General features: G+C 53.5%; 1 protein-coding gene across 3 annotated transcripts in view; it reads right to left on the bottom strand.

Annotated features, from left to right (window-relative positions):
• Window positions 1–9,070, bottom strand: part of PRRX1 (paired related homeobox 1) — a 72,762-nt gene extending 63,692 nt beyond the window's left edge. For all 3 annotated transcript variants that reach the window (XM_066261130.1, XM_066261128.1, XM_066261129.1), the window contains exon 1: window positions 7,777–9,070. In XM_066261130.1, coding sequence (XP_066117227.1) covers window positions 7,777–8,017 — 241 coding nt within the window. In that variant the 5' untranslated portion in view covers window positions 8,018–9,070. The remainder of the gene's footprint in view (window positions 1–7,776) is intronic.
• Between the last annotated feature and the right edge of the window lie 3,243 nt (window positions 9,071–12,313).

Raw genomic sequence — 12,313 nt, 5'->3', positions numbered from 1 at the left:
ATATATTTAGAGTACTGGGAGAGTGCCCGTCTGTTTTTATGCTTATTTATAACTACACCACCTTCCAGCACTGTGAGGTCCTTTAAAATATAATGACATGACTAATGATGAGAAATTAAGTGAATGGGGTGAATGTTTTTACTCCCAGACAAATGTTTGTGGGAAGGCAATTTCCTTTACATTCCGGGCCCCACACTTCTGTCCTAGCAAGCACCAGAGCTCAGACTGCCTTGAGAGGTATGTGTTAACCGCCACCTCCACTAAAAAGACACTTTCATTATGTCACTCTGCCGCTCCCAGTGACACCGTGTCTTGTTGACCTCTAATATAAAGGAGTGGTAAGGAGAGAAGTAGAAAATTCTAAGATTTGCAGAGGGATGGTTAAGAAATTACCATCATATGTCCTTTGGGTCTTTTAAATTTTTTTCCCCAAAAAAAGGAGGATCAGAAGAGGCCAGGAGTCAGATTTGGGGATTTCAGGTATCTTTGGGTACCTCAGTTGCAGGCACCTGGAAGACGTGGTGTAGCTATTGTTCTTTCTTTGAGGGAAAGAGGGTTACCCTAACCCCAGGGTTTATCTCTGGGGGGGGGCTGGTGTTTTGTCTCCTCCAAGACTGCAGGGACTGAGGGTTTCTGTGGGAGGTTGGCAGCACCTCTCTAAACTGCCCGCTCCCCACCCCTCAGCTCTGCCCCACTCTCTTTAAACACTGGGAGTTCCTGTGCAGAAATGTCTCACCCACCTCCTTAGGGACAAGCTCTGTCCTTTTCCGTGGAACCCAGACACCAGCCCTAGCAGCCCCTGACCTGGGGTCCTCTATTGCCAAGCCCCTCCTGTCCCTGCCAGCTCACCCAGGAGTCCTGACCACCCTTATTTCAAAGAGGAAGGCAGAAGGCCTACCAGCTATCTCCATGTTTCTGGAGCGTCTGTTTATGCTGGAGTGTCCTCACCATATTGCTGTTTCTCATCTTTTGCTACTTGTGTCGCGGGGTCTTCCAGGACACTGCTCTTTCCTGAGGGAATCCAAGGGATTCTGAAGGCAGAGTGGGTCCCAGCCGGGGCTGGGAGGAATGCGCCACCTTTAGGTGAGAGAAGGCATGGAGAGGCGTGCCTGACCAGGCTCCCAGATATCCCACAGGTAAGAGCTGAGCTCCAGTGCCCTTCGAACGAACGAGGAGTCCAAGGGCCAAGGGCAGAGGTGGGCTGGGGGTGTCTGCATACTTTCATGCCTGGCATGGAGGTCAGTAAAATCTAAGATACAGTGGGCTCTGTTTTAAAAGTTAAATAATCTAAATTGATTCAATGAATGCCTTTTTCCTCATCCCGTTTTACTCCCTTCCCTCCACCCCACACCCCAAAGGGTGAGATTCAGAGAGCTCCCGCTGTTCAAGCCCAAGGGATTGCCGTTCACACCTGGGAGCCTCTGTGTAGTCACCCTGCGCTGCCTGCTCATTAAGAAAATTTCCAGTCGCTTGCAAATAACTCCAGGAAAGCAGGCAAAATAGGAACCAGAGGACCCATCCTTGTTCTTTCTCAGAACTCGGATCTCAGGGATTCAAATGAATACACATTTTTCAAATTTATTTCTCATTTGGGGCTGAGTCTGGGGAAATCACTAATAGTAAAAATAAGCCCCAAAATTCTTGGGACTTACAGCACCCTCATTGCTTGTTGAAAAGGGGCTGGGACATCCGGCACCCAGGGCTGCGTTGTGTGCATAGCTCAGACCCTCAGTGCCTCTACGTGAGAACTTTGGGGACAACAGAATCCTTAAGAGTCTGATCGTCCTCAGACTCTTCTGAGAAGTCACATGTGTGCGACTGATTTGTCCTGACATGTTTTCTTTTTTTCTTTCATAAAATTTCCTTTGCCAACCACCCTTTGTGCTGCTGTTCCCCTCTTGTTCCCTGGAGTGGCTCTTGCCCCTGTTTTCGGCTTCCCAGCTATTTTTTCACCAAGAAAAGTGGTTCCAGGACAAGTGAAATGTGATTTTTTTTTTTACAGTCTTAAACCTAAAATTGATAGCTCATAATTCTCTGTATGACTATTTCCTTGTGGCTGCCTTACTAAATTACGCAAATGACACCAAGTATCGACTAAGATTCAGACCACTGTGGAGACTTCTTAAAAACATTCTACACGTGGAAAACAAACCGCTGACCCGAACACCCACAACCATCCCTCCTTAGATGTCTCAGTGTATTGACTGAATTAATAAGAACATATGGAGAGAAAGGAGGCCGTGGCGCTTTGTTGACATTATTATTGCAGTTTGAGACTGTTGTTTTTCATTGTGTTAGCTTGCTCACCGAGCTATTTGAGTTTACAAGAATCCAAACTCTTGAGGACAAAGAATAATGCTGTTGACATACGCATCCTCTTAGTACTGTTGAAAAGGGAGGTAAATGACACCAACACGGTGGAAGTGGTATTTGCTCCCCGCATCGAACTGAAACGCGGAACTCGAGCCGGAGACTGCCCAGTAATTACAAGGGCGTGCGTGCGTGCGTGTGCACAGGTCAATGTTTGGACACCAAGCGGCAACAAGGACCGTCCCCTTATCAAGCAGTTTCTATAAATGCCTAACCTCTAGCTGGGAAGAATACTCTGAGTATCCTGTTAGTTGAATTTAGCGATGGCTTTCATGGGAGGATGCGGAGCCCCCAATTCACTTTTTCTTTCGGGGGTGATTATTTCCCAAAACACTCTTCCACCCCCTGCAAAAAAAAAAAAAAAAAAAAAAAAGCAAAACGCAAGCATTATCTCTTTCTCTACAGATGTCCCTGATTTCTAAAAGTTGTACCTCCTAAGCCTTCTGCTGACTCCATCTCTCCGAAAGGGTAAAAAGGAAATACACATTTTGCGAACGGTACGGCCAAGAGAGGGAGGCCGGCGGGGGTCGCAGCGCGCGCCCCTGCGCGCGCGCACACAGACTTGCAGCATCCCCGTACTCGTGGCCCGCGCGCCTCTGCGCTGGAGAAAGTTCTCCGGAAGCTGGGCGTCTGCTTTGGTGGGGTGCCCTGCTGAAGTTGGGGAGGAACTGTAAAAGAAACACGTCTTTTTAAGTAAGAATCAAATTGGTCTAGGAATCCTCCTGGTGGAACATCTACTGATGCCATTTAAATGTGAAAAAGGCTCCCTCCCGGAGGTAGTGGCTGGCCGGGAACGATGTTCCAAACTCGGATCTGAGCCAGTGGGGTCAGAAGATATCGTTGGTCCTAAAGTGGCGGGTGGTTTTTCGCACGGGGTAGGGTGGAGTGGGTGGATGACATCTTGTTGGTTTGGAGATGATTTATTCACTCGGGTTGTAAAATGTAAAACAAGGCCCCGGGAAGATAAACTGCAGGGACCCGTGTGACCCACTGCTGTCCTCCCGACGCCACTATGCTGTGGCTTGTGCCGGGGAAAGCAGAGGTCGCTGAGCCACAGTGCTGGCTTTGCGTCGCCAAAAGTGTGGGCGAGGCGCTCCAAAGTTTTGGAAAGGGCCTTAGTGGAGAAATGGAGTGGAGGCAGGGGCTTTTAGAGTTGAGGGATCTGGAGCAGGGAGCATTGGCGGCCTGGGGCCTCGGACTTTGCAGGTCCACCTTTGCAACACTTCAAACTCCAAGTGGTCCTTGGCTCCAAAGCGGTGGGAGCCACTACACTGTCAATTTCTCCAAAATTAATTAAGAGACGGAGGTCATTCAGCCCCTGCCCCTGCGTGTAAGATAAACAAGATTCACCATTTCTTCTCTGAACTTGACTTTGGACTATGGGGATTTAGTGATCCCCTCTTTGATCCTGGACTTTTTCTTCTAGGCGATCCTTAAAACAATGTATTTTCTTGACTCCCCCTTGAGTGGTGATAATTGAGGCCCAAATTCAGAGTGCCAGCACCCGCTCCAGGGTCCCTGGGTAGTGTCCCATAAGAAAATTTCTGGTGCTGTAAGTGTTACAAACGCTGAGACCCCAGGGAAAATGATATTCTAATGCAAATTCCAACTTCAGAAAGCCTAGAGAATGTTCCCGCTCCCCTGGGTGTCTATTTCCCTTCCAGGAGTTGGCGGAGATGGGCCCCCCGGGTGTGTGGCGGGGGTATTGGGCTGGCGATTCCTCTGCACTATGTTTACACCTATCCCTTTGTGACAAATCAATTTCCCGGACCTCTGTGCTGCATTTGCATCCCACCCCGGCCGGGCCCCAGCTGCCCGGGATGCACACTTAGCGCTAGTCTGTGAGTGTGTGAGTGTGTGCGCGCGCGTGTCTAATTGACTTTCCGTCTACCTTTTTATGACTACATGTGTTTCCAACAAAAGGTCTTATTAGGACAATCTGGTTTCACTAATTTAAAGACTGGGAACGTGAAAGGCAGGCTTTTTTTTTTTTTTTTTTTTAAGAGTTTGCAGAAGTTCAGATTAAGAAATGACAGCGGGATGTACCATCCTCCTAGGAGTAGGTCTGCCTGTTTTATGACCTGTTCCTCTTTCTCTCCCTGAATGCCCCCGATCTCACACTAGCCCCCCTCTTCACACGCCACACTCCCCCACTAGCCACTGGATTCCTAACGGTGTTAAAGAACCATTTCTTTAAACCCTAAGGTATTTGAACCTAGAAGTTTGAGGAATTTATGGGCTGGGAGAATCAGTAATAGAGGAAAGAAGTCGTTCTACAGAGAGGAAAATGGAGTTAATCTCAACCAAAGGGAAACGGAATTTCAGGGGTTGGAGGTGCAGGAGATCAGCAGGAAGCCCTCACTTTGGATACACGTTTAGCTCCTCTTTGCCAAGGTTGGCCTCGGTTGTAATTAGAAATTTTGCATATTAATGATCTAAAATTGCCGGTGTAATTGGAGTCTTGTTTTACTAATTTCAACCCAAAAGAAAATTTAGGAAGGACCTGTTTCCATAAAGCTGGAAGAGTAAAAGTCCTCTGGGAAAGTTCCCCATCTCTCTAAAGGAGATTGTCTTCGTTTCCCACCCTGGAGTAGACTCCCAGCAGCTGCAAGAGCACCCGGCTCCCGGGGAGGCCTCTGCCCTTGGCCGGCACGGGCCCAGCTCTCATCCTCTGCCTGGAGACTCCTCTCTCCCCGATTCACTGTCCCCAGCAGACTGGAGGCTCCACTGGTCCTGGCTTCCCAGTAGCCCACAACAGCTTCCTAGGCAGTGCCAGGTGGAGGCCCAAGGACCGAGGACAAGGGTCCCCCAGGACACTTGCTGTCACCTAACTCACCAAATTCTCCTCTTCTCCATTTCAGAGATGGGTACAGAGGACAAGGGAACAGTATTTCTAAAAGCACTATCTATTTATTCAGAGAGGCCCCTGACCATCTCTGGAAATCAAGGCCTGTCAGTGGTGTGTGTGTGCGCGCGCGCGTGTGTGTGTGTGTGTGTGTGTGTGTGTGTGTTTTCTAGGCTTTTTTCCCAGCCCCAGGTGACCGTCACATTGTCCCCATCCCCTCGCTCTGCATTCTGAGCCTTCTGCCTTAACAGTCTGGAGGACCACTATCATTCCTCACGCGACCTCTCCCTCCGAACCTCACTTCCTTTCAGGGATCCATGCCTCGTTAGGCCTCCTTGCTCCCCGAGTCTCTGAGATACGTTGTTATCAAGCCGGCAGGTTCCAGGAGGAGCCGGCAGGTTCTCCCTTTCCCTCGGGGCACACGGTCTGCAACTCTGCCTGCACCCTTTGCCCCTTTGTGTGTCTTCACGCAGCCCTGCAGATGCCACGTGGCCAGCGAAGACTGGGCTGCCTCAGGCCTGGGTCTCAGGAGTGTCATAGGCCACCTCTTGCCACGGCGCAACGCCTCCACCGGTGTCCGCAGCCCAGCCTGGCTCCGTACCCACTAGAAGAACACCACTAACCCGAGCTCCCTCCTCATGGCACCCACTGGGAGCCAAACCAGTTCAATGGCCGGCATCCTTCAGCCCTGTAGCACCCTGCACCCCCCTCGGCGGGCCAGCCGGGGCCCTGAGCTTGCTGAGGCCAAGGGCCTTGGGCCTGCTTTTCAAGCCCTCAGCTGGCTCGCTCTCCGGGCTGGTTGCGCCAACCCCATCCTGCTCTTCTGCGCAGCATTCTCTCCACGGCTCTGTTTTCTGTTGTGAGTCCAGCCTCTAGGGCTTCAAACAGTGATAACTTGGGACTGACCATTAGCCATGGGGAAACAAGGGCAGAATGTGCAGAATTAGTGAAGCAGACCGACAGGCACATGGAAATGCGGAATGCTATTCTCCCTACCTTTTGTATGCTTAAACTTTTCCTCGTAACACCTTTGAAAGGAATCATATTATTTAGCAGTGCATTTTCTTGGAGCTAAAAGTTTTGATGAAAACAATGCTGCTGGCAAAGAAGCACAAGCAGTCCCCAGCCCCAAGCCCCAATACCTCCCACAGGGAAGCCCCTGCCTCTGTGCCTGGTCCTGACCCACACTTGGGGGCCCAGGGGGGAACGTCATTCTTCAGAGTTGGCCATATTTTTCTAGTGACAGACCAGGCCAGGCTTCCCTCACGCTCTGCCTCTGCAGGTATGCAGGGTAACTAGGTCTCGGTTTGTTTTTGGCTCAAAAGCAGAGGAGCCCGGGCCGGACCAAGGAAGTGGGAGGGCAAGCCACAGGCAGACGGTTCTCCCCGCGGCCTGCTTTAGCGCCGCCTCCGGGGCTCTTGCCACTCTGCCCGCGCCTTGCTTCCAGCTGTTTCTGGGTCCCCTTGCTTTGTCTGTTTTCTGAGAATCGGACATTGTCTATGTTTTTAATTTAAAAAAAAAAAAAAAAACACGAGTTCCGAGTTTGAAGATAAAATAGCAGTCAGCAAATAGTGACACAGAAAGAGACCAGCCTCGTTTTAGAACTTCCAGCCACGTTTAGGCTTTTGCAGACCTAAATGTCACGTAAGGAACATCCAGCCCCGTGTCACAGGTGACAGGTCTGTGACAGACTCGGGACGTTTGCGTTCACTTGCAGCCACGTTTTAAGGCACGGTTCATAATGCTAGGCGACGTTCCCTGGGTGCGCGCTACCAGTCGGGGAAGTTGTGGAAGGGAGGCCGTGCGTGGGGTTTTCTGGACGTTTTGGTGCCAATAGGGAGAGCTCCTCCAAAGTGACACTGGGCTCGACATCGGAGCCCACGCTTCCCCTGCGCATCTCTCCTGTGCGGGACTGTGCGGGTCAGGAGCTGGGTTTCACCCCATAGGCGTCATTAGGGCCTTAGACTATGCCGGAATCACTCATTTGCAGATGGAGGCAGCGGCAGAGGGCAGAGGGCAGCGCCGGAGGCGGGCCGGGCGCTCCAGCGCAGCACATCCCGCACGCCGGGCCTCGGGAACCGCGCGCCCTGCGCCACCTGAGCCGTGCGGGTCCCGCTCTCCGAGCGCGGTGCCCTTCGGCCACCGAACCCGAACACGCCGCCCGAAAGAAGCCCTCCCGGCCCCACGCAGCGTCTTTCCCCCGCTGCCTTCCCAGACGGGGCCGGTCCCTCGAGGCTGCACCCCTCTAAAGCCCCTTCCAGCGCTGCCGCCTGCCTGCGGGGAGACCTGGCCGCCGTGCTCGCCCCGGCCCGGGGGACAGCCCAGGCGGCCTCGGCGAGAGTCCGCGGCGGGCAGCGTCCCTGACCCCGACCGCGGAACCTTGGAGTCTCCCTCCAGCGTCCACCCCGGCGACACCCTCGGCGGAGCCCCCTTCTCCATCCCCCTTCCAGCCTGGGACCGGCCGCTCCTCCGGCCACTGCCACCGCCTCTCCGCATCCCCGCGCGGACCCCCGCCCTCGGCCCGGGACTCACGGCCCCGCGGGCACGCGCCCCGCACTCACTGTCCTGCTGCGGGGTGTCGCTGCCGCTGGTGAGTCCCGGCGACTCCAGCAGGCTCCGGCCCGCCTCGCCCACGCTCTCGTCCGCCTGCGCCGCCACCATGTCCCCGGCTTCCTCCAGGTCTAGCAGGTGACTGACGGAGAAGTTCTTTTTCGCCTGCAGGGTGTCGAGGTTGCCGGGGCTGTCCAAGCGGCCGCCCAGCGCCGGCTGCCGCTCCAGAACGTGCCCGTAGCTGGAGGTCATGGTCTTCCCCTCCGATCCCACCCACCCCCCTCTTCCCGCTCGAATCAACACCAAACGCTGTGGGCGCGAGGGGGGAGAGGAGCCGAGTGGGGAAGAGAGAGGGGGGAGCGGAGAGAGGGAGAGAGAGAGAGAGAGAGAGAGAGAGAGAGAGAGAGAGAGAAGGAGGGGAAGGACAAAAAAAAAAAAGTGGAAAGAGGGCGGGGGACCCCCTTGCGCAGAGCAGAGCTTCTCCGCCGGCAGCTTTGACAGCCTCGGTTGCTTTCCTGAGGCCAAGTGCGGCGCGATCCAAAGAGATAATCCACACCAAAAAAATAAAAAAATAAAATCAAAAAGTCACCCTACATTCAAGTCAGGAGAAAAAAATCCCTTCCACCTCTCCAAAAGCGTCCACACGCACACACTAAAAATAATAGTAAGGGGGGGAGTGTCTCCAGAGGGGAGGCCCGCGGGGCGGGGGAGTTAGGCAAACACAAGAAGAGAAAAGAAGGGGTGGGAGAGAAGAATCAAAGTGGGTTTTTTTTTTAAGGTTAAAAAAGTTATTCCCAGGCAAGAGTTCAAGCACCAACAGAAGAAGGCTTGTTCCAGCTTTAAAACATCTTCAAGAAAACGTGTTCCCCCTCTCTGCACTCCTGTGGATTCTCAGGAGTGACTAAAGTTTCAGGAGGAGAGGGTGATGTCTTGCAGATGTACTGGAGAGCAGGATTCTCACTTTACTTTTGGTTAGGAGGAAGAAAAAAAAAAAGAGCTTCAAGAGTCCGAAGGAGGGTGGTGGTGGGTTTCCCCCTCTCCCTTCTCTTTCTCCCCCTCTTCTTGCGAGCTCCTTTTCCTTCTCGGTTGGATCAAGAAGCTCTCTGGCACTTCAAAAGGCACAAACTGGCATGCAGAGGAGGCTTTGTAGGGAATACAAGAAAATTGGAGACCCCTGGGAGGGCAGATCTCGACTTAATAGGAGCCTGTAATTACGTGGCAAAGCCTTTGTGCGGTGCCTGACGTTTCACAGACCCCCTTTCTCCATCGCAATCTCCTTCTTCCTCCTTTCCCTCGGACCGAAAAACAGTCTGATTAAGAAAACCCCCTTTGCCAACATCTGAGCAAGAGAGAAGAGAGAGGGAGGGAGCGAGAGAGGGAAAGAGGGAGGAGGAAGCAAAGAGGGAGGGAAGAGAAAGCAGAGAGCCCCTTTGGATTTTTTAAGTAAAGGTCTAATTTTCATTCCCTTGCAACAGTATAACGGGGAGAAAAGACAAACTGAAACCCACAGTCACTTCAAACGGGCTGATTATTTTGCTTCGGCGTTAACTCCTCCAGATTTGTTTAAGATCCTGTTGGAAAATCTCATTTGCATGTTTTGATAACAGCTGCGGGGGAACTTGTCCGAGAAAATCCACAGCTATCTCGATCTAATTTTCTTCTCCCTCTGACTCTAAAACTTTTTTTTAAATGTTTCCTGCTCTTCTAACAGTTTTTGGGGTGGGGTGGAGGAGCGGCTGAGAGAGAACGCGGGAGAGAGCAAAACATAGGGAGGTTGCGTTTGGCTCTGCAGAGAAAGCCTATTAAATAATGTAATAAAATAACAGGAGCGGTCATAAGAGGACTCTCCCACGCGTCTTCCGCGGACTGGGGCGCGTTGGGGGCGATCTAGAAGGCGGCGAATCGACTCGAGTCTCTCCGCGCGGCTAGGAATCCCCCCGCCGGGGCGGTAGGAAATTTACATATTTATTTAGCTGGAGGAAAGGGCTCGAGGGGTCTATCATAATTGCTCCCTTCCCCCTCCCCCCCATTCTGGCCAATTTCGTAACCTTTTTGGTGCGGCCAAGGTCGCTTCCCCAGGCGGGGACGCTAAGCCGGGAGGGTCGCGCGCTGCCGGTACGCGGAGCAGGCAGGGCGTTCCACCAGACAGGCTCCTGCGCGGGGCAGGGTCCCGCCGGGTGCCGCGAGGCATGGGGGAGGAGAGGGGAAGGGGCCCGGCAGGGGAGAGGGGCCCCCACCTAAGTCGATGGATAATGCTCTGTCGTCTGTCTGCTGAGCCCTAACTTGACAGAGGACAGGGAGGTGCTGAGCGATTTTTTCATGACCTGTTGGAATTTGGTAACAGCTTTAATAGTCTCATTAGAAATGAGTTACTATATGACGAGTAAGTAAAATATTAAGTGCTTATTTGTTGCGTTTTATGTTCTTTAAACGTACACACACACACACACACACACACACGCACCCTCATTCCCTTGATTACTGGACTTTCTTTTTCTCCTATAGCCGAGAGCCTCGACTGGAGAGAAAGAAGGGTCCGAGTGTGTGTAAATGGTTTTTGGGCTCCAAACGGCCATAGTTAGCCCAGAACTTCCAGCCCTGATCTGGGAAAAGAACATTTGATGCCATCAAAGGGCTGCAGATTGAAACCAGATGTGCTCGCCTCGGTTCTTTCCATGCATTTAATTAAGGAGCCGGGATGGAGGAGACTTTTTCATCATTAGTCCACCCACTCCCCCCTCCTCTTTCCATCCCCTCGCCCTCCTCCCAGACCACTCGCACCCCCGACCGGGAACCCAGAGCCCCGCCAGCGCCGCGCGGTGCTGCCGCGTCGGTCGATGCGTCTCCCCAGCGGCCAGGCCTCCAAGCAGTAAACATCTGTCCGCCACGGGCCCGGGCGAGCGGGATGCTGGTGGGGGCGGAAACGCACCCGGTGGGCCCACGCTGAGTGGGAGCGATGGGGGGGGGGCGCTTCCCAGGGATTTTCACCACCGAGCCTAAGTCGAGCGTCACACGTGTCAGTGCCACCGGCTCCAAGGGACGCGACTTAATCCCGCAGAGAGGGTTTCGCGCGGTGTCCTGCCGAGTGAGCCTGAGTGGAAGACCGAGCATCCGCTCCTCCCTTCCCTCCCGAGCGAGCATTCGAGGCACCGCTGGTACCGTCCCCAGAACGCAGCAGGCCCTAGTCTCTTCCTCCTTCTCCATCCTCATCTCTACAGTTGTACTGTAACGTTTCTTTTCGTCCCTGACACCGACCACCCTGCCCTTTGCGACAAAGGTCTGGGGAAGAGGCCAGGGGCTTCTGATACCTGGGGCCTGCTGCTTCCCCCGGAGACCCAGCGACCTTCCCATTGCGGGGGAATGGCCCTGTCCCGGGTGTGCTGTCGGCCGGGTTGGTGCCCGAGAGGTAGCGCCAGGGAGTTCAGGTCAGAGACACGCGGCTGGAAACAGAGGCGGACACAGCCCCTCAGCTTGCTGGCGTTCTTCCGGGGATAAGGCGCTCCCTGGGCACCAGCCACTTGTCGTTCGTGTAACCTAGGATGCTAGCGTTTTCAACATAAACACCAGACACAGCTGCTTCATAATTGTCGACCAGATATGGACACGTCTGGACGTGATATATACATTTCAATGCAGGGTATTTTCCCTAAATTTCTCAGCTCAAATACTGGCGACTGCGTGAGGCTGGTCCCGCCCCGGCAGCACTGCACCGCGGCTGTGGCTCGGGGTCCAGGGACCCAGAGCCCCGGCTGCGGGAATGGCCGCGGCCTCTGAGGACCTCGGGGGTGGAGGAGGAAGGGCAGGGTGTTATCCCAGCCCAGAACTGGAACCTGGGGTCGCACTCCCAGGATGCCCAGGGACAGGGAAATGCCGTATTGGGACAGGGTCTCTCTTGAGGTAGGCGGCAGGCCCTCTTCAGCCTCCCCTGCACCCTTATTTTTAGGGAATCTTGCGGAGGCCACGGGAGCACCAAAGGCTTGCAGGGATCTCAACCCTTCCCAGGGTGTCCTGTAGGCCTCACTGCAGGGACTAAATCCCAGCGTCCTGGTCCTGCAGCGCCTACCTGAAATCCCCCCAGGGCATTGGTGAAGCAGGGTGGGTTGGGGGAGGTATTGGGAGGGTCCCCAAGAAAGCAGAAACTCAAGCATAGACCCTGCAGGATTCAGTTGTGGTTTTTTCCCCTTTACTTTCTTTTTTAACTAACAATTACTAGTGGATTGGCTCCACAGCCTGATTATGTTTCCATACATTTTTAATTTGTTGATATTCTGGATTATAATTTTAAAAACCATCAGGATAACCCTATGAACAGGGAGATTTAAGAGGTTGAGGATGTGTTCACCCAGTAAGTGGTGAAAGGCGAGGCCCCTGCAGTCAGCCCACCTGGGGAAGAAGGCTCTCTCCAGCCTTGGGGCCAGCACTCCTCCTCTGGCACTCAGAGGCGCCTGGACTCCTTCTCCACACGCCAAGGGTCACCTGCCTGCTCTTTCCTTGGGTTCAGGACCCAGACCCTAGTCCTACTTGCTGTAGGAGTGGAGGGAGAGGAAA

This window comes from Saccopteryx bilineata, chromosome 2 (genome assembly GCF_036850765.1).
Source record: "Saccopteryx bilineata isolate mSacBil1 chromosome 2, mSacBil1_pri_phased_curated, whole genome shotgun sequence".
In the NCBI taxonomy this organism is placed as follows: Eukaryota; Metazoa; Chordata; class Mammalia; order Chiroptera; family Emballonuridae; genus Saccopteryx; species Saccopteryx bilineata.
Note: the sequence above shows the minus strand (reverse complement) of the source record. Positions and strands in the feature narration are given on the sequence as shown.